General features: G+C 34.0%; 1 protein-coding gene across 2 annotated transcripts; it reads right to left on the bottom strand.

The window, feature by feature from the left end:
- Window positions 1-3,801: 3,801 nt before the first annotated feature.
- On the bottom strand, window positions 3,802-20,811 carry LOC132558384 (AP-1 complex subunit gamma-1-like). Of its 2 annotated transcripts, none has more exons than XM_060222932.1 (22): window positions 20,677-20,811; window positions 19,878-20,088; window positions 19,056-19,180; window positions 17,916-18,057; window positions 16,115-16,211; window positions 15,788-15,870; window positions 14,713-14,808; window positions 14,326-14,406; window positions 13,829-13,927; window positions 13,304-13,359; window positions 12,801-12,914; window positions 12,159-12,299; window positions 11,705-11,759; window positions 11,269-11,481; window positions 10,504-10,631; window positions 9,368-9,472; window positions 8,219-8,396; window positions 7,704-7,845; window positions 7,157-7,249; window positions 6,734-6,894; window positions 6,254-6,352; window positions 3,802-5,612 (listed from the first exon to the last, which is right to left on the bottom strand). In XM_060222932.1, the coding sequence occupies exons 1-22, from the start codon at window positions 20,682-20,684 to the stop codon at window positions 5,511-5,513; spliced, it is 2,529 nt and encodes an 842-aa protein (XP_060078915.1). In that variant the 5' UTR covers window positions 20,685-20,811; the 3' UTR covers window positions 3,802-5,510. The 2 variants fall into 2 exon arrangements, with proteins under 2 accessions (XP_060078915.1, XP_060078916.1); XM_060222933.1 differs by having other exon boundaries at window positions 15,794-15,870.
- Between the last annotated feature and the right edge of the window lie 1,746 nt (window positions 20,812-22,557).

Below are 22,557 nucleotides of genomic sequence, written 5' to 3'. Positions count from 1 at the left end.
TGTCAGTGTGGTTGAGCCACATCAATGGTGCACACTGATGTCCGCAAGACTTATCATTGAGTTGTATTGTTGGTGCACACAGAACTCCAGTGAAACTCTTGTTGTTTTGCCAGTCACACATGTCCAAAGAGCCATATCTATTGCGCAAACTAACATTCAGAGACTCTGGGATGTGCAAGACCCTGGTCAGTGAGGTAATTACATCATCAGTCAAACTGGCATCCAGTAAGACCCAGATCAGTGAGGTAATTACATCATCAGTCAAACTCGCATCCAGTAAGACCCTGGTCAGTGAGGTAATTACATCATCAGTCAAACTGGCATCCAGTAAGACCCAGATCAGTGTGATAATTACATCATCAGTCAAACTCGCATCCAGTAAGACCCTGGTCAGTGAGGTAATTACATCATCAGTCAAACTCGCATCCAGTAAGACCCAGATCAGTGTGGTAATTACATCATCAGTCAAACTGGCATCCAGTAAGACCCAGATCAGTGTGGTTGAGCCACTCCATTAGTTAATAATAACAGTAAAATCTTAAATTGCTTTGTTCTGTTTAATCAATTACAGCCGAGATGAATGTAACAAAACATGAAATCCATAACAATGTGCGATACAAGACAATGTAATGATAAATAGAATGGATTTGTTTACAGTAGGTATACACAGAGGTGACCTATACTGAAGCAGGCCTTGTGTTTTTAACACTATTTCTGAAGCTACTTTTGTTTACAAGTTATTTTTGAAAACATGCGAGGACACAAATATACATGTGAAAAAAAGGGGGGGGGGCATCTTGGAATTATTACAATTTACTTTATCTTTCCGTTTTCTTTTCAAACAAGGAATTTCTTTTCCGTTTTAAATCAGGAAATTCCGTCATGATTCAACCAGACAAGAATTTAGCACCACCAGACAAAATCTATAGTCCATAATCTTAATGTGGAAAAACAAAAGCACATTTTTAAAATTAATTTTTTTAATGCAGTACATCCAAAGAAAGAACCACAGTGTACAAAGAAATTATGTTTTATACTTAAAATTCATATTGCACATGTACTGTTGAAGCCACAGAAGCCACATAGATCTCATACTCCCAATATTCCTGTATCCCTACATAACTGCTTATAAAGTGATTAAGGAAAAGTCTTGGTGCTCCATGTGGCCTATCTAATCCATTTTAACATCCTGTTTGCATGTATTTATAACCCAATGGTGTCAAACTGAAATTGGTATTCAAGTGCTCCATCAAACTTTCCTTCACATTTTCCACATTAATTCTATGTCATATAGTATCTACTGTTTACTATCTACATAAAAGAAGGATACTTACCCCCTAGTTTTGTACTGCTAATTCTTATTCATGTATCACATCGATACATTTTAATATAACTGTTTTAAGCAAATGCAATATTTTAATTATCGAATGAATGAGCAAAATATTGAAAGCCTGAACAAATACATGCTCATGATCAATTAAACACCGACGATTCTAGCCCTGTCAACGTACAACACTTTTACACTCTCCATCACTCCAATTAGCACTTATATTTGTCTTACAATCAACATAGTATACTGTATTTATCTGGCAATAAGCCCATGCCTGGTATTAAGCCCACCCATACCAACTACACTAATTAAATTTCTCTGTCTGGCAATAAGCCAACCCCCCAGACTTTTGAGTTGAATTTTCATGTTGGCACCTAGGCTTATTGCAGGAAAAATATAGTAATGGTCCTAGGAATGCATTGTTTATGAATCATAAAAATCATCAATAATGAAGCAATGAATCACTCCTTTCATATGGAAACATACCAGTCAAGGGTTCCTCATTCAAAAACCATATAATACCATCTTTACAACTAGGTACTGTTTATATGCCCATTTATAATCAATTTTTCTTAACTCAAGAAACAGCATTATCTAAATATATTTTTTAAAATGTTATATTTAAGGAAATAGTGATTGTAACCCTTGGAAATTTGAGGAAATAATGTTTATTTCATTTTCATTTGCCTAGTATTAATTTTTCAAATCTCTGAACTCGAACATTGCCTACAATAACGGCTACCTACAATAATGGCTGTGTAGTCAAGATAAAAAAGGAGAATCTTGATACAAAATGCTCCATTCATCCCTCCCAACCCCAATTTTCTTTCAACACAAAAAAAACTTCATTTTATCCTTGTTCCTCATATTTCCTTTATACGTTTCCCTCATATATATACACATCTTGTTCTTGACAGAAATTTTGGAAATCTATTTTCGTACCAAATCTTGTGTAAATTTAAAACATACACAATATTTCAAAATAATATTAATGCAAATCTTATCACAGGAAACAATTATGCACCCAGATGATCATGATCACACACAAATGCATAGAACATCAGAAATTCTTCAAACACGACAGATCAGATTATCACAAAAATGTATATAGAATACAAACAATTTTCACGACTTCACTACGGGATTGGATTGATAAAGGGGATCAGAATGTTGACTATGAAAACTGGAAACCTGATCAAGTGATTTTTTTAAAATACATTTTGTGATACGATTGTACTGTGGACAAAGTTTCATCGTCTAACTAACAAATATCTTAAAGTGTATATGTTTTAGAATGAAAATTGTGACGATAGAATATTATCAATTCTCTACAGATCTCTATCTGAGCATACTGTTCCATAAATATCAGTATCCTTACCTAGATTGAGGTAAAACCAAACCCTGATTGTTATGTTGGTAATTCTGTTTGTGTTTATTTCTATACAAAGACTCTAAAATACCAGGGGCATTTTTATTCATCAATCTGACCTGTTGGACCAGTTGTTATCATCTAAAAATCTTGTTTTCCTTTCTGACGAACTTCAACTACACCTTTCAAGGTCTGTAGTAATATCTGTGTATTTATCCTGATTTATGCCCTATTGCAAATTGCATTTGAAGTAGCAATGAAGCAGTTTGTCCGCATAAAGGTTTGATATGAAATGATAGTGTACAATTCTCATGAACTACTTCATACAATTTAAGAGCAATCTGGAAATGCCAGAGAAAAACACAATATCCTTTTCAGAATAGTGACTAGGATTGATTCCTCAATCAAAGGTGAAAACGTACGAGATCACTTTCCTACCATGTCCAATACTCTAGGTTCTTCTCATAATAATTTCGATCTACTCACTCTCATCAAAATAAAGATAGAATAATTTATCAAAGTCGACATATAAAGCTGTTTGAAAATTGTTGTAAAAGAAATGAATTTATTGTTTATACTATGTATGAAGATGTATTCGAGGTTTATACTAAAACGGTTACTATGCAAACCATCAGACTTTTTCCATGCATGAAGAAACCCTGAGTTTTTAAAAGATAGAATGGTCCATAACATTCAAAGTTCAACTTCAGTAACAAGCACTCCCTTGCCAATGCTGTTAAGACTGCTTAATTTAGGTTCTTAACCTGTACAACAGTATACAAACAAACATCTAACATCATCAGTACAATCATTTAGTGTACATAAACATATGCACAAAACACCTGCCAACCCATTTGTCTAGAGATGACCAGTGAAAGGCTCAAAGATTACCAGACAAGCCCTCAACCTCTTAAGTGTAAAGTTTACAAGTCTAAACCAGTGACCTCTGAATGACCCAAAGATTTCCAGATAAGACAGTAACCTTACAACAGACCAAGTTTATAAGTCTAAACCAGTGACCTCTGAATGACCCAAAGATTTCCAGGTAAGACAGTAACCTTACAACAGACCAAGTTTATAAGTCTAAACCAGTGACCTCTGAATGACCCAAAGATTTCCAGGTAAGACAGTAACCTTACAACAGACCAAGTTTATAAGTCTAAACCAGTGACCTCTGAATGACCCAAAGATTTCCAGATAAGACAGTAACCTTACAACAGACCAAGTTTATAAGTCTAAACCAGTGACCTCTGAACGACTTGAAGACAAGTCTGTAAATTTGTAAGTCAGCGACCTCCGAATGACCCAAACATTACCACATATTATGATTTTGTACACATCTTTTTTTTTGTAATTTACGCAAGTGTCACTATCTTTGACATAGCTGAACCTCATTCCTTTTGTATAACTATACATTGTTATCAATAATAGTTGATTTTTGCCAATTATGTCAATCTTTGTCAAATTTCTGGCTACACATTTTTCTCCTTGAAAATAAAGTCCCAGGAGTGACAACAGCAACCAAAACCAAAAATTTAATAGACTTAATTCTGTAATAACATTTAAGGACCAGTATGGTATTAAACTTCTTACAAAGAATACATATACACACAATAAATATATTACATCTGAAGGTGTACCAAGAAAGAAACCCTCGACTGTCTATATTACCCATGTACTTTCAAGTCTCCTAACAATCTGATTGTTCACAAATATACTGGATTATATTTGCTAAACAGAACTCATTGTTTACTAAGATAAGGACTGGACAAAGCAAGATTAAAGATGAAGTTATCACTTTTTATACCACTACGTCAAGTATTTCATAATCATTAATTTTCCTTTCAACCTGCCCTCAACTTTTCAATACAAAATTTGACCCAAATGCTGGACAGAAACTTCCGTGTACACAAAATGATATCAAATTCACAGATCACCTGCTATAGTACATTTTCTGGTTTTATCTTTATGCATAAATGGATTTAAATTGATCTGATATCAAAATTTATCCAGACTGTATGGTCTTTCACATCTTGATCTTGAAAAGTCAAAGTTAACTATCATATATCTATAACTTTAAGTACAACCAAAATGAAGAATGAAAACTATTCAAGGTATCAAAGACCTTAAAGGAAGACTTGTTTTTCCTTGAAAGTTTAAGCAAGTACTGTTTGTTTTCTTCATCAGAAATGTAGTTCCTTATTAAAACAGGTACTGAAGAAAATGAACCAATTAACGAAAAATTATGTGTACATTAAAAAACTAACAGTCCAAAATGTGGTACGATGTATTTCAACTCTCACAGCCATTAATTAATTCATTTATTCAACACTCCAAGAACAGAACCAATATACACACCACAGATGGCTCCTAGCACATTTATAAATATCAAAAATTGGTACATTGCTAATTACATCTCTTCTCCTTCCACATCTCCATGAGTGACATACTTGTTATCGCAGAAACTTCACAATATTTGTTTACGTGCTGATCCTTGGGTATGCTTGGGTATGACTAGCAACACTAAGTTTAATCAGGCTTCTTTGACTTATATCCACAAAGAACCAGGGAGGAAGGTGACCGTGGCAGAGCCTGCCTGCAAGTAGGTCACATGATTGAAGAAATTGTTGCTTTAACCAATTAAGATTGTTTGGCCGTCTTGATATACCGCCTGTGGACCATGCCCATCAATATAGAGACTCGGAGAATGTCAAACGGTGAATCTCCTCTTGAATGAATTCCATTTTGCACTTTCGTTTTTTGTTGATAATCCCGTAATTATTTGGCAGCTGGTACACCGTAGAGCTGACATCATTCCCATAGATATTTAGGAAAGGAGTTCATTTCACCTGTGTCCGATATGGCATTGCCATTTTGAACATAAGAAACTTTAATTCTCATTCTAATTGGTTGCTGAAACCAGAAAGAAAATCATTACTGATTTTAAGTGGTTGACAAACAAGTCAAGAATTTTTCGAACTAGTTCTTATATAATCAAATCTGTATTTGCATACCTTGAACACTCAACTTGATTGAATATTTCATTATCTACTCACCCCTCCATCCCATCTATGTAGACTGAATTTTTTGCTAATGTAAAATGTCCAAAATAAATTTCAGAGTGCTTAAAACTACATCACCAATTAATTATGTATTGAGCTTGATCAATGGTTTTAAGTGTACATTTGCCAAAAAAATCATAATCTTTCACATTAGGGATATTGCTGTAAAACATCTATCCCACCCCGTGACTCCAGGTTTTGTTCAAGGCAATTTCAGTAAAACATCTATCCCATCCAGGACTCAAAATGTTGTTTCGGGCAATTTCAATAGATAGAAGTGACTTATTTTGGAGTCCTGGATTCAAGGAAGTGTTTCATTGGAATAGTCCTTATTAAACTTGTTTAATTAATTTATGCAAAAACTTATGTCCACATAATATTCAGCTAGACTATGATATATCAAATTCAAGCTTAAATTTAACAGGACCATCTGTTCCTACTTAAGTATGGAAGCTTTTCTAAATATTTACTCACGATGTTTATTTTCCTTACCTTTTGTGGGTTGTTAAGTTTGATGACTTGTGTAATGGCGCCATCATTCATGGGAGGAATCATATTGCCAGAGGGGGACAATAACTGTAACTGGAATGACTGTAACACAACACCAAACACTTTAACAGTGGTCCTCAAAATTTGACATGACAAAACCAATTTCTTCTAATTCAGTAAAATAGATAAAATAGAGAATGATGCTAGAGTCTTGAATTCAATATGAAATAAGACACAAAAAACAAAACAAAAAAAAACCCCGAAAAATTCTATACAAACTATTATTTAATACTTTTTAAATATCTTTTAAAGTAACCAAGACATGGAGTAATGGTTTGGAGACAAGAGTAATCTTTGGTGCAACATTTATCCCTGGAGAATCGATCATTCTAATTTAAATCAAGCCAAAATCACAAGTTTTGTCTCTCTGGACACACATTATTAGCTTTGATATTAATCTCTGTGAAATGGTAGGATACCTACTTTTGGTACTGCCGCCTGAAAGACAAAATCAGCCATCGAAGTGGCTGTGGAATTGGTGGCCTTCACGTTGACAGTGGTAACATTAGCCTGTGTCTCATCTCGTTCACACATGAACTCAATTAACAAACCATTTTTGTTAAATGCTGTTAATGTTTCTAACCCTGCCAAGAAAGAAAACATCAGAATTACACAAGTTAAACATTTCCTATGGCCTTTTCCTTTCAAAACTTCTCATAAAATTTGAAAAATTTTCCATACCATATACTTTTTATATTAATGTCAATAAGACTTTTTAACACTAATATGATTTATAAATGAAATACTATGATAGCTACAACAAACTTATGTACATCAAAGCTTAAATGAAAAATATGAAAAGAAAATTATTTGCCTTAACTGGATTAAGATTGTACAGAAACGAACCTGTTGTTCCACCATTCATCTGGGCACTAGGTGTTGTGGCACCTAATAAGTTGTCCATCAAATTATGATTAGGAGCTGGAACCATGTTGTTGACTGAAAGAGAAAATGTTTTGATAAAACAAAACAAAAATAAAATAAATCAAATAAATTCCATTAAATTTAATGTCAGACTGAAATTCAAAGTAAAGGACATTAAAATTGGGAAATTTAACATGCTATATAGGGAATATCCTGAAACATTGATTTTTAGTGGAAAACATTTTAAAACATTGATAAATCACTGAAGTTACACCTACATTGCAGTCTAATCATACAATACAATTTTATCATATTTGTTGTTGATATATTCATAGAAATGCTGACTTACTTTTAATAACAGAAATAGAATTTGTAAAAGAACTGATTTTAACAAGCAGATGTGCACAAGTTCATGACAATGGGATGAATTGATGTCTGTGGACCAACAAAGCCCAAACTTTATCTGTAGTAACTATGGTACCCCTAAATACCCTGAACAACTTCCTGATATGATCATAACAAATCATACCTGTATTACCCGCAGCAGCATTTGCTACATCCCCCAGAAGGTCCAGGAGGTCATTGGCGCCAGCTGATTTGGAAGGTTCTGGGTTTGTAGGTATCACAGGTGTAGGTCCAAGGTCCCCTAAAAGGTCTAGAATATTTTGACCCTTCAAAAAAAAAAAAAAAAAGGAAATAGAAATTAATAAGAATTCATCGATGCTTTAAGTGTTTCAATCATTAAAATTTTTTCAATAAATTCTCAAAATGGAAACAAAACTATTTTTCTGATTCATGCTAATGTTTGCAAACTATGGTATATTATATTAATTCCTTATTATTTTAGTATATTTCACTATGACATAATTTCTGTAAGTATCCTGCGATTGGTTAAAGAAGCCAAAATATAACCTGTCACTCAAAGTAGGATGTGGGCTTATCACTAGGTATATATTGGCATTGTTGATAAAATTGCAAGAGATGTGAGTTTATTACCAGATTTGTTTTTTTCAAGACCACAAAAACCCATTATCTTTAGGTTACCTCTGTCTGCTGTGTGCTCTGTTTCGCAGTGTCTAGAAGTTTCATACTGCCATCGCCACCTGACTTATCCGAAGTTAAATCCTCCAGCCCGTTGCCCAGCCCCTCATCCTCATTATTAGATAGCAAGTTTTTACTCCGGCTCTTTTCAATCAAAGGCATCTGTTCCAATAATGCTGACCTAAAAGCAAAAGTGCAATAGGTTATTTCGTCTCTAGGATTCACCCAAATTTTTCAAAAAAGTTTGAAATCCTTCAGCATGTTTATTTATCTACTGTGAAATCATAAATAATTTTTGTGGATTTCTTACATTTTCATTATCTTCGTGGGTATCCTTCATCTACATAATCCAATGTCAATGACATTGTAACTAGCAGTGCTGAGACAGTTATCAGATAAAATCAATGATTTGATAAAACTGATTATCAGATCATTTAACCTCATTTGATGTGATGGTTTATTGTGATTCTTTATAATAGATCATTGGTATCTCCATATTTTCATGCATTGTAACAAAAGCAAAATTTGTATTATGTAAAATAATCAATTATGGGTTTAAGGTAGCCTTACAAATTTTCTTGGTGCAGCCATGGATAAGATTTTTGTTCATCAGATTACCCCATTATCAAGGTTTTACTTGAAATTAAGATAATAAACCATTGCTAAAATTGGTCTTGTCATGTTGACCTGGAAAAAGGTTTTCAGAATAATATTTGCATTGTGTTGGAAATTACTATTTGGACCATCTCGAATCTGTGTCTAAGCACAACAAAAAAAAATTTACATGAGTAAAAATTCCTTTATGTCTACATGTGATCATGTTGTGAAGGTGTTTTGGGCTGGAATTTGTTGAAACACCAGTAATCTGTTAACATGACAGTGTTGTTAATTTTTAGACAGGGGTTCAGAAATCAATTCCTCCTATAAAGTTGTAGTGTTAGGTTGGAATTAGAAGTATTTTTGCATTTTTTGCATTGGCAACCATGGCGAACACATGATACTGAACTTAGTCAGTATAACTGAATACACTTATGAAAAATGTTTTTAAGTAATGATAACATTATAAAAATTGATTTTAAAGATATTTTATATAGTTGAACTTTTACAGTAATTTTTCCCCTTTCCTGTTCACTAAGGAAATTCTGGTCTTACCTCATATGGTCAAACTTGGTGAAGACAGATGTGTATTCTACAGACCGCTGCTGTAACTCTACATTAACACTGGTGCCATAATACTCAATCATCTTCTTGATCCTCCTAAAACACCAACATAATGACAACATATACTATACTGATCCTATAGCCCAGGGGGCTAACACACTATGTCTGACTCAGTCAGACAGTTGGATTATTACAGGGCCTCAGAAGGATAATACACCACTCATGACTCAAAGTTAGGTATTGGGCTTATTACAGGTCATCAGGGGGTCAATACACTATACTACATCTGACTTAAAGTCAGGAGCTTGGCTTATTACAGGACCTGAGGGGGGCAAACACATACTTCTAACTTAAACGTCAGGGGCTGGGCTCATTACAAGATCAAAAGGGGCCAACACATACTTCTAACTTAAACGTCAGGGGCTGGGCTCATTACAAGATCAAAAGGGGCCAACACATACTTCTAACTTAAATGTCAGGGGCTGGGCTCATTACAAGATCAAAAGGGGCCAACACATAACTCTAACTTAAAATCAGGGGCTGGGCTTATAGAACAATGAAATAGTATTTATGGATACACTTTATTATTTTGAAGAGACATTGATATGACTAGGCTAATAACCCACACAGCGGTTTATTGGCAGTCAAATTTGGTGCAGCCATTCATGTGATACTTTATAATCAATCTATTACTAGAAGAACTTTTTTCACATATGCAAAGATCTGGAGCAGACCCAATTTTCATTCACATGTGCAATGTTTATTAGCTTGTGAAACAGAAATCAATACATAGCTGTTAAATGTACGTCATTTTAATCATCTTAAGTAGACATCCCTATTATTAAACCAGAAATATTTCTGGTTTACCATCACCTGAACCTAAAAAGTTAACAAATATGGAAATGAAATTTGCAATTCCAAAATTTCTGAATACATAATCATTTCAAGACATGTTCTGGAAAGTCATAATTTTGTAAATGCATTAAGTTTCTTCAAATCCTGACATGTTCCAAAAAGCATTTCAAGGAGTAATCAAATTATGTTATATTACATAGAAGAATTACTAAGGAGGCGGAGCAGAAACATAACAGCTTGCCTACTTTTGTAATCAATTATTGATAACTCACCCCATTGTCGTTCTAAATCTGGAACTAAGTTTCATGACTGCAGTGATACAATATTCCTTGGTAACCTCCAGCGAGTTATTATTGGTAAGAATTTTCTCTAACACTGTGATCACTTCATCTTCTGAGAACTAGAAAATAAAACAAAAACATTTATTATCTAAAGCTAGGAAAATGTCTTATATGTAATGAATACTTTGATGCAAACCAGAATCTGAGTGACTGTATTGAACTTTCTGTTATGATACTGTATTGTAAATATGAACCAAATCTATTGAAAGTTTCGCCATAGTTCACGGATTTGGAATGAATCCAGACAGTATGGGATGGAATGGATGGACATGAGCAACACTACATACCCTTAAACATCATAAACTGACAGGGAACACTAAAGATTACATGTAACTAATTACCATGTACAATTCCTGTTATACAAATAAAGAAACAATGTTTCATGACATTTCAAGAAAAAATTAATATCTAATAATTTCATAACTAGTTCCTTTAAAAGAATTACAATTTGATTATTTTAACAATCCTGCAATAAGCCATGGTATCAAACATATTCTTATTCCTCCAAGTTTTGATGCAATAAATACATATGTGTGTGCTAAATGCCAGACAAAAGCTTATTTTTGGTTCCTGAAATGAAATTTTATCATGTCTTATCACAATTAAAGAAAAAATCAAATTTCCAACCAATATTGTAAAGTATACAGTATCTTACATAGTAGACAAACAATTTAAGAGCTACAATTACTATTGTACCTGCATTGGTTCCTCCTCATCAGGCTGTTCTACCAGTAACTGTTCCCCATATTCTCCTATACACCAGGTAGCCACTTGTGTGAGGGGCTGCTGTGTGATGTCACACTGGAGTTGTCGGAACATAGACTTAACAGTGTAACCATGCAAGGTGGTGGTCTCTGCTATAAGTTGAATCAATACAGATACCATATCGTCTCGTACATAATTTCCAGCCTGCAAACAATTACACAAACGCTGATGTGAAAATTCTATAAATTCTACAATCAGAGCTACATTTTCTCAATAACAAATTCATAAAATAAGGTGTCCTTTGCAAATGAAACTGATTTCTAGCGAATTCACTTCTATAACCTTTGAATTAAGATCAGATTTGGAAAGTTTTGTTGATATATAGGTAACACTTTTGACAGCTTTTGTCTAGAAATCTATTTCTTACCGTGATAAGAACCTTCATAATTGTATCTATATGCCAACGCTTGTTTGGAGAGTATCTGGAAACAAAAATAACAGAAAATCATGTTCTGTACCTTTCTTATCTTTCAATGTGTCTAAAGCAAAATAGGAATAGAGACACTCATAAAAAAGATCTTATTTCATAGTGTTCCAAATATATTTTACAAATATGTAAAATTAGAAAAGTATTCATCCAGTCAAATTTGTCCATTGTTACCGTCTGAAAATGGCAACATCTGAAAAACATATTGGGATAGCAAGAATCAACTGTGTGATACTGAAAATCTTAAAATCTTAAACTTTCATCACTGTAAGTAGTGTTTGTAAAACTTTTGCCAGCTCTATATATGGAGGTAATGATTCTGTTATACCAAAACAACTAGGAAAGGATGGGGATATTTAATAATTGACAAGAATACAGACAATCTATTACATACTTTTCAGCAACTAAGATGATGTTAGAGCTAGTATCAGCCTTGAATTCTGGGTCACAGGTTTCAAGGAAGTGCAGAAGCTCCTTCATCATGCCCCGTACATTTCCAGTATTCACTAAAGCAAAGGACAACTCCATAGCACGTCTGAAATGTGATTAAACGTTAGTTCAGTTATCATAAATCATAGTTCTGTGAAACAAATGAAATGAAAAGCAGGCAGAACTTATTTTTGCATATCGTACAAAATGACTGGAAAAACACTTCATAAACTAAAATAATTTATAGCTTGATGGAATATTTCAACATATCTTTATTATGAAGAAGTTATTCCAGACACTTCACTCATTGTAACATCTACATTTTATAAAACAAGTTTGTAAATGTTTGCATAAATACAATATCATGTTTGCTGGGTACCTCAACAAACTGTGAACATACAGGAGTCACATCACTTGGTATCAAAAAGGAAATGGGGTAAAGTATCTTACCGAAGGACACAAACATGTCAGTAAAGGACAATTCATTTCTCGGCTTACTAGAAGCATACATAGCATTAAGAAAAGATTGTTGGACCATACCTCAGTTATTATACAACAAGCATACATAAAACATATATGGAAGAAAACAATAAGAATGCTAACTTACCTCCTTATTGAAATGTCTGGATCCTTGAGACAATCCACTATCGTTGTTCTGTGTCTCTGTACGGCATTATAGTCTGCTTGTACAACACGTAATAATGTGTTCAAGGCTACATATCTATAAAAGATCACAAAATTTGTTTACAATGCAGTTTATTAACATAAAATCAGCCAATGTCACAAAAGCATCCACATATGTAACAACTTCATAAAAATGATATTGATTGCTTTCCTTAACACAATAGCTTCATATTTCCATTAGTTCAATTTCCTACATCAATTTTCCAAATTTTTTCAATTACCAGCCCATCACTCTCCAGTCATGTAGATTGGTCTTTAGATGGTTAAACAAATCTTATCACCAAAACACAACCAACAGATTTCAGAAACAAACAGATGTCAATTCAAATTTCTAAGAAACATAAAGAAGTTTCGGCACATAATCTAGCAATAGCTTCTCATGCACTATACAGATTTTTAAAGAGATAGAAAATCAGTGCCGCTTACCTGATATTCTTATCATTGTTCAATAAAAATCTTCCCAAAATGTTTACTGCTAGAACCTGTGAAGGAAAAATTCAATCATGTTTCAGCATCAGAGTCTAGAAACAATACAATGTATCAAATCATATCATTCGTAGGAAAAGCTAACAGAACTAGTGCAAACATACTTTATTTTGCGCAATCAAATTTTAAGGTATTATCACTATTTGGCAAATTAACGCCACAATGAATTAAGGCATGCACAATGACTGTTCTTGCTATTAGCGCTATCATATTTTAGCACAATATTTTCAGGAGGAAAGGTGCTAAACGTGATTACCACTTAAATATAAATAATGTACATTTACTGTACTTCACCCTTTTGATTTCCTTGCTATTATCAACTGCAGAAATAACATTTCCAGTTTACCATGCATAACTTAAAGAACAGATCAAACTGCTAGTCTGTGAATCTAAAACCTTAATACTAAACACCTAAATGGTGAATTTGTACAAAATAAACATACACTTGGGATGTATGTAACTTACTCTAAGACCGGCTTCAGACTGTATACCCATGATGGTAAGAACAATCTCATAAAGAATAGCATGTCCCACATTCTTGCTGGTATCCGTGTTGGTGGCCACCTACACAACAAAAAATCTATCTTGTATGCTAGGACTACAGATATATTACTTACTGTTAAATATAATTTCTGACCTCTCCTCTCAAAGGAACCCAATTTTATCAATGACAAGGTAATCTTGAATGGGAGTTACCAGTGCACTGGTTAAGAACGATTCCTATAGAGTGACTGGGCAGGAAAGAAATGATTCTCTATACATTGCCAATTATCACCAAACAGAAGCAATCATCTTAGTTATGGCATGAAGGTTTCTAAATGTGTCTGTAATGATTCAAGCACTCTTTACAAATTGACAAAACAGAAAGTAATGCATGAAAGGTTTCAGCGAATTTCACACAATGATGACCCTCTTGAAATATAGGATCAGAACTGCTGACAAATTATTTCTACAAAACATACCTGTGCAAGAATGTCATTCATAGTTTCGCTGGCTTCTGTGTCATTCTTTCCAAGTATTCTCAGCAGTCTCAATATCTTGGCCTGTTACAAATGATGTTTGAATTTTGTATAGAAATATTCTGATACAAAGCATTGTTTCACAAAATGATACACAGATGATGTTCAGGAAGTCAGTCAGAATAATAACACAATAACAGCCAAAGAACATAAACTCTGCACACTTATCGCGTCAAACAGGTAATAAAATTCTATTGATCATATATAGTTATTCAAATGTCCACAAATGCCAATTTGTTAATAATGCTGATAGAATTGAAAAAATTGATGAAAATAAGCTCTGTTGCCTACATACCAGCGACTTATAACCCCAAAAATATGTTATGTTACCTGCAGGAAAGGATCACTGACACCAGACACATCATGTTCCGGTGAGTAGCCAGCCATTATCAGGTTCTTCAGGATCCGGACTAACTGTGGTACAGTCTGGGGGGATAGAACACAGCATATGCATCAATACACTCTATATCTGTGGTATTGTCTGGGGGGATAGTGCCTGTATTACTACATTTTATACCACTACTATATATATCTTCTAATATATCTTGATCACTTCCAATAATATACAACTTGGCATATAGCTCTGAGAAAAGTATGTAGACACCATATGTAAAGAAAACATTTAAGTCATTCCATCCTTTATAGCCCGGTCACAGTAAAGAAGACTGATAAATTGTTCATCCAAGACAACCATCAAACCAAAACAAAACATATATAAATCAAATTCTGATATCAATCAAAGAATAAAAAATTCATGCTAAGCACAATTTGTCTACAACTTTTATAAGTTGAAAATAAAATTCAACTTTTTAATGACAACACAGGCTTTACTAACTGATTATAATCATGAGAAAAAATAAATATAACAGTAGTGTATATATAAATAAAAAGGAATATCAATTTTAAAGCTGTACATGCAGTGTGTTGCTTAAATTTCATAATAAATAGCTGTATAGATGTGATAAAGAAATAAGAATAGTCAATATAGTGGCCATATGATCCAGTATTTTACATGCAAGCAGTAGAATATAAGCTATGCCAATCATCTGAAAACATTCTAAAAGAAAAAAAGAAAAACATTCAAATAGTACAAAGAGATATCTCAAGCCTGCTCTTGAGAGATGACCTGGTATCTTGGTAAACACTTAACTATTACACAAATACTCAACACTTAGTTATACAACCTCCTTATAGAACCCAACACCAGCATAAAAGTCCTCACTTTTCACAAAGGACCATTGAATCAGAAATGAAAGCAGAGCTTTTTCTCTGAATTCAGAAAAAAAGATGTCCTTCTGTAAATTACACTCCATTTAGAGGAGAAAGATACCAGTGTGAGAATTAGGAGCTTCCATGTAAACAAATGAATGCAGCAGGATACATGCTATAACAAATCCTGTGTTACCCTAACCTTCCTGAAGTGGTGTAGCGTATCAGGGCTACGCTCACACATCTCCGTTATCAGGCACACAGACGTCAGAAGAACCCCTGAAAACCAAAACAATCATATTCTGTTATGCAAAGATCAATCACACTAACTTTCTAAAATCTACACATATTTAAATGATATGAAAAGTTTGAAATTATCCGAATTTCTTTTTCCCATTTTAATGATCTTTAGGTAGCCAGACCCTTATCCCACCCCTAAAACATAAATGTTACTTCGTAATAAGAGTAATGGCAAAGTTCAATTGTTGATAATTTCTAGCAGTAACAAAATGAAAATATATACCATGGTTTTTCTCATTCAATAACGTCCTGGTAGCAGGGATAAACATCTCCATGAGATCAGGAACTTTCCTAATGATGCAAAATGCACTCAGTATTGCCTGAAACACAAATACCATGAATACAGTTTGGATCTTCAGACAAGAAAACAAACATTATGATAGACACTAAGCAAAGTCAGTATACAAATAATTAAACCCAGGGCTCTCACACCCCATTTTGGGACGGGGGCCCGGGGCCCTCAGAATTGGGAAAAAGAATGGTGTTTTCCTTAGAATTGGGAAAACTTGGGAGTCTAAATTGGGAAAAAAAGATACTATTTTGCATTGGGAATGGGGCCAACTATCGGCCCCAAATCTGGCAGATCGAGAGCCCAAAAACCCCACCATTTGTATAACTGTTCTTTCTTAGTCTCTCCAAAGAATCTACATTTTGAAGTTAAGATATGAGAATTATTGTAAGGGTTTCAAAAATCAATCCAAATTTATCGATTCATTCCAAGTCCAATTTTTATCTTTTTGAACACTATATGATCTTGCTTTACATCAAATTAGGTTGACGTAACTTCCAACTAAAAATATAATTCATCATAAGTATTTAAAGGTTTAAAAAAAAAACTTTTTCTATCTAAGGTGCTATGCTAGACATAACATCTAAAATGCATTGACTACTGTAAAAACCTGCGTACTACTTTGTTGGGCTGAAAATGGTAAAAGATGCTACTACTTGCGTAATGTGCGCACCCAAAAATTCAGTCAAAATCAATCTCTGAAAGCCAAGAAATCAATCTCGGAATGTTCAGCTTACACATCAGACCAATGATATATAGTCTAAAACTTGAAAGTATCCTCTTCAAAATTCGCTATCATCTCATTTACTGACTTTTAATAACTTATCTATCTAATTAACCCTTATTTATCTATATACGCAAACACTTGTCATCACACTAGGCCTAATCAACAGTGTTGAAATCACAAATACAAGTCATTATCTATGTATTCATGACCAAACCAGGTAAATACAATCTCCGCGAGTCAACTTTTCTTTTGTGTCTCACTGTCACATCAGTATACAGAGCACAGAATGGAATCAAACAGAATGTACTGTAGACATGCATATGTGTATTGTCAAAAGAAGAATGATGTTTCATTGCCAATTTTGGTAATCATGTCAAGACTATTCACTCTTTATTATTAGAAGATAGATATGCTATGTAAACATCCATAAGGCCAATTTAAATAAACAATTAAACTCATAGTCTGATGATAACTCTCTATCTACACATCACACACTAATATGCTTACACTAAACTTCTAATACACATGAAAACAGACATATGCTCATGGTTTCTTCTTCATTGCGATGTGATGGAAAATAAATGACAACTGTCAATTTCTGAACAGTTGAACATTTAAGTGTTTTAAATATAATCATATCATAATCAACAAATTGTTCTATGTCGAAAAACAGGCAAATGTCTGCTAAGTGTTATCACGTTTTCAAAAATGATTGTCCTGATTTTGCATGATATTGACTCTTTTTGTGTTTGTTTAGTGTACCAAATATTCAATGATGGCAGCTTCACAAATCTTTGATTTTACCATGGAAAAAAAATGTGAAAATCTTATAGCTTCTTAATGTGTGCATCCCAACTTTGGACACTTGTTTTCTCTCTACCAAAAAAACAAACAAACTGCACATATTACGTGGGTTTTTACAGTAACCGATTCCAGCTAAAATAAAAAAGGTTGAAGATGTGAATCTTTAAAGATTTGGATTTATTAAAGAAACAAAGAAATCTTTACCTTTTTCTTCACATAGGCATTGGATGATTTGATCATCTTTTCTATCTCTCCTGCCAGATCACGACTCATCTCTGTGGAACAGATGGAGCCAAGCGTACAGAGGGCAAGGCTTTGGATATACTGGGTTTGATGACCAAGGTCACTGTAATAAAAGCACAATCCCTTATGGATGGAGTCTTGTATGACGATTATAAGCCTCAAACTTTAACACCATAACATAATTTACTACTGTGAATTTTTTACATGACCTATCAGAGGAGAAACCCAGAATTATATCATTAGATGAGAAAAAAGTCCTTTCAATGCCCCCCTTTTCTGTATGACATTCATAAAGTATTGATCATCATCAAGCACTAGATGACTATAGATCTTTCAGATCAACTCACATACAGAACATGTGCTAGTCACAACCTGATAATGCTATTTTTATTGATAACCTGCACAGATCAAAACATGTTTGTGGTCTACAACTACTGCAGCATATATCATAAATTACTGTATTTTCTGGATTATAAGCAGCACCAGTATGTAAGCTGCAGAGCTGATTTTTGTCAATTTTTCTTCTATTTGATCCACATATAAGCTGCACTCTTTCTTACGAAGTAGTAATTGTTACATAGACCACAGTTTGTTGATATATGACAATGGAGGGCAATTTATCAAGATTGTCAGTGCAACATTTAATAAAGTTTGCAAATGAATAATACTAGATAATCCCTCCTTTTATTGATGTATTTCAAAAAACGTAAAAATAGCAAATATCAAAGTTGTTTAGCTTGGGTGCCTTCACAGATAGTTTGCGCACAGACATAGGGACTACAAAAGCTACATAAACATTTGTAGCATATAAAAGTAAACCTTGGATCGCTGTCTTTACAAACTATGTCTTATACCTAAATTTCAAGGTTCTGTTTATTTTCATTCCTTGTGTGATATAACTTTAGTAAGTGTATCAAACACAGTGATGTACTAACTGCACTTTCGAAACCATTTCTGTAATTCACCTTTAAAAAAAAAACATGCTTGAGTGTAACTTTGGCTATGAAATACTGTATTCAATCACAGTGAAATAATTTGTATTAAGCAAACATGAAATGTTTATAAATCACACTTATCAAGACATTCCTGAACTAAACTTACTTTTTCAGGGAGTTAGTGACCAGTAGATGGACATCTTGTCTCTCATCTAGTAACAACATTGCACCAAGGTAGCCAATCCTCTTGTCTGTAAACTTTGGGGATGCTATCAGCTTCAAACATTCCAACTGAAAAATACACAATCAAAAAAGTCAATTGATGTCTTATTTAGAATTATTATGATCTTTACCGAGAGTTCCAAAATTAAAAAAGACTTCAAAGCAGCAAAGCAAGGTATTTTCGTGATTGAATATATAGCTGGTTTAGGGAGTATTTGGGAAAATATGGAAAAGGCAACCAAGTTGACATATTAGGATCTGGCAATCACTGCCCTGATGCTTTTTGTGTAGTACATATATATATAGTACTTCAGTATTAAGCATTAAGCAAGAAATCCACTGATAATAATTCATTCATAGTACATATTGCTGTGTACTTGGATTTGAAACAGGCTGTTGGTTAAAAAAAAGAGTTGACTGAACATAAATTTGAAGCAGTACCATTCTATGTGAACATTGATACTGACATATATTTTAATGTGCTAATACACCAAAAGATTATGATTTTCTTCATTAACATATCCTACATCTGTCCATAATGAGGTATGTACTAGGGTGAGATGCTACAAGCTGAATGTAAAATAAGCTGTGGGTTCACACTTTAACTTTTGTCAACACATTGGAAACAAACATGTCAGGTTTGTGGATATGATAACCCAAGACAAGCTCTTGGGTTTAGGTATTGACCCATCTCAACTCTCCAATTCTGGTAAGCCACCTTGAATTGTCCTAGTACTTATCACAGATTCCCATTGAAAAGGCTCACCTGGCCAAAATGAGCAGGGTAGCCCAACATGTGGATGTAAAGAAGTTTGGCGAGATTGCGACATCTGTATGTGTTATCTTGATCCCGAAATGATTCACGTATTGCTGCACATTCTTTTTGCACCACTCCACGTTCATCGGCAGCTGTACGAGCTGACCTGATTTCTCTTATTAAATCCCGAAGCCGCTTTGGAGTCGGCGTAGTCAGTGATCTGTCAAAAGAAATTAACATCAATATTCTGTCTATTATATCAAGTATCCAAACTGACCACACCCTCCACACATTATTGATGTATTAACTTCTTTATCAATATGTATACCACTATACTGTTACAAGAATTAGTCAAGACAAATATGAATAAAAGACATTTTAATAAATCTCAATCTCATCAAGTGTCATTTGTGAAGTTGCAACATTTTCCCCCCAAATGACTAATATAACGCATAAAACATAGATTTGATCACGTTTGAATTGAAAGTTTTAGAATTTTCAACAACTTAGTTAATTGTAAGTGATTGCAAGTGTGACCATTCATCAATAAAACCGGAGCCCCACCCCCAAACGTCACTTAATAACAGATCAGCATGTTTGCATAAATTTCATGCAGTTGACATGTATAACACAGTGCCAGTAATCAATATCATATCACAAAGCTGAAATAACAACATCAGTAGTCACTCGTTATCAACGACTAATATCTCAAGGCCTTTACATCACGATATAATAGGAAGTTGTCACGAAATAAGGAGGGGGGGAATCACAGGTAAACAAAATGCAAAAATTATATGGATGTTTATACCGCATCATCTGGACAGCTGGGTGTATTTCGTTCCACTTAGGCACTATTTAACGATGTTGTCCCCAGTGCGTCCGCATGTGCCGAAGATACAATAAAACAATTATAATATCCAGCCGGTTTTCTTTAGACATGGACAGGTAACATATCGTCGTTTGTCTTCAATATGGCTTCCTAAGAGATTTCTCAACTTCCTCCGCTGAAAGAAAATAAACCTTGAAAGAACTAACCGATTCTCTATAAAGAATCATATTCAATATTTCGGATTGAAGCAACAAATAGAATAAGAAAAAAGTATTTAATCGCAATTCAACCGTATCAGGTGGAGGATTTTATCGGGTAACGTGTATTTATTTATAGGATGAAAAGTAGTTCTCGTACGCCGTGGCAAGTGGACGTGACGTCACTCACTCACACCGTTCAAGAACGATTACTCTAATTATACTTACACATCTTCCAGCGTGTAGCCGGTGATGTCATAACCACATACAAATGTTTTTATATTACTGTTCGCCATCCTGATTTGTATAATATTTTCGGGGTTGTGGGTAGAAAAATGAAATAAAAAAAATTACCAGAAATGTGTACTACTTGCTTATTATAAATAAATAATGTGGCACAAACTGAATAGCAAATGGCAGATATTTACTGATTGATAATATCTACATTGTCTAATTTTGTTCCGTATTTTCTAATGCATGCTTTGTTGTGTTTTATTGTTTTTTAAAATTCAAATTCCTGTTGTAACGTTTCCAATGTTTTGTGGCAATAATAGCTACAGTTCGAACTCGGGACCAAAGTCTTACCAGTCTGACGCCAACAGGTCATAAGTCCAGCTTAAGAGAAGTGCTCTCTCCCTGAAAGGCCGGTATATATTTCGATGGGTACTTTACCAGAGTTACAATTGTACCGTTCTCGGCCCCTAAAGGCTGCGAAGCTTATCACTTCACTGACAGAGAGAAATGATATTTTGTGCGATATGAAATTAATATGTTCGCTGCCTTGTATTTTTCCCAATCCGGCTTTCATCTACAGAATTTGACATTACTTTAAATGACTTAGAAACAATACCGTTTTTTGAACGCATAATTCCTGCTCTTATTCAAAAATGATTTTTTTTGTCCTGGTCTTTCAATATTAGAGTGGTGCATCTAACTCTTGAGTCCTGAAGTGAAGTCCCGTGGTTAATATTTTGGACTAGCCCGAGGTGTATGGTTCGCTCGCAATTTGGTCCTGCAGCTCTCCTCATGCAGCTTTCTGGTAAATTTCTATCGTCATGCCCTATCATGAATTTTCCTTTGGCAAGACACAATCTTATTAGAGTGCGACGGGCCTTCCGCATGTTGTTCATTGTGGTAGTTACCAACTTCTACAGGGTGACCACACCGCTTATGATTCTGGCAGTTTATGAATCTATAACCCAACCGACACAAACACGAAGAAAATACATAAAATATATAGATGAATAAATAAATAAAATAAACATTGTCAATATTTTCTTTTTGTTCTCCCCATTTCATTTATACAAAGAAAATGAAGCCTTTATTCAAATTATGGTTTTAGACAGGGAATATTTTTCTGTGCATTAATGAATTAAGATTTCTCTTTTTTACATGTTCAGTTCAGACAAACTTGCTTTTTTTATTTTTAATTCCACTTCATTTGTGAAGAGAATTAATGCAAGCTCTGAACTTGTTTTCTCATTCCATATAATAAATAAAAACATTGTTTAATGTAATTTGTATTTCTCTCGAAATCGTCCGACTTTCAAACAGTATCAAAAGAGTTATTTCCCTTTACACATCTTCGTTTGACACTAAACTGAAGAAGACAGCTGGCTACTGGACCGCTTGTAGACAACTAGTTATCTCCCATTACTCGTAT

Source organism: Ylistrum balloti, unplaced genomic scaffold (genome assembly GCF_031769215.1).
Source record: "Ylistrum balloti isolate Yb309-2 unplaced genomic scaffold, AGI_CSIRO_Ybal_v1 Utg370786, whole genome shotgun sequence".
Taxonomy (NCBI): domain Eukaryota; kingdom Metazoa; phylum Mollusca; class Bivalvia; order Pectinida; family Pectinidae; genus Ylistrum; species Ylistrum balloti.
Note: the sequence above shows the minus strand (reverse complement) of the source record. Positions and strands in the feature narration are given on the sequence as shown.

Excerpts from the sequence above, each read along its gene's own strand:
- LOC132558384 (XM_060222932.1), bottom strand. Across the intron at positions 9,473-10,503 it reads AGATTTAGAACGACAATGGG|GAGGATCAAGAAGATGATTG; the intron begins GTGAGTTATCAA and ends TTGGTGTTTTAG. Across the intron at positions 6,895-7,156 it reads GATGAATGGTGGAACAACAG|GGTTAGAAACATTAACAGCA; the intron begins GTTCGTTTCTGT and ends CTTTCTTGGCAG.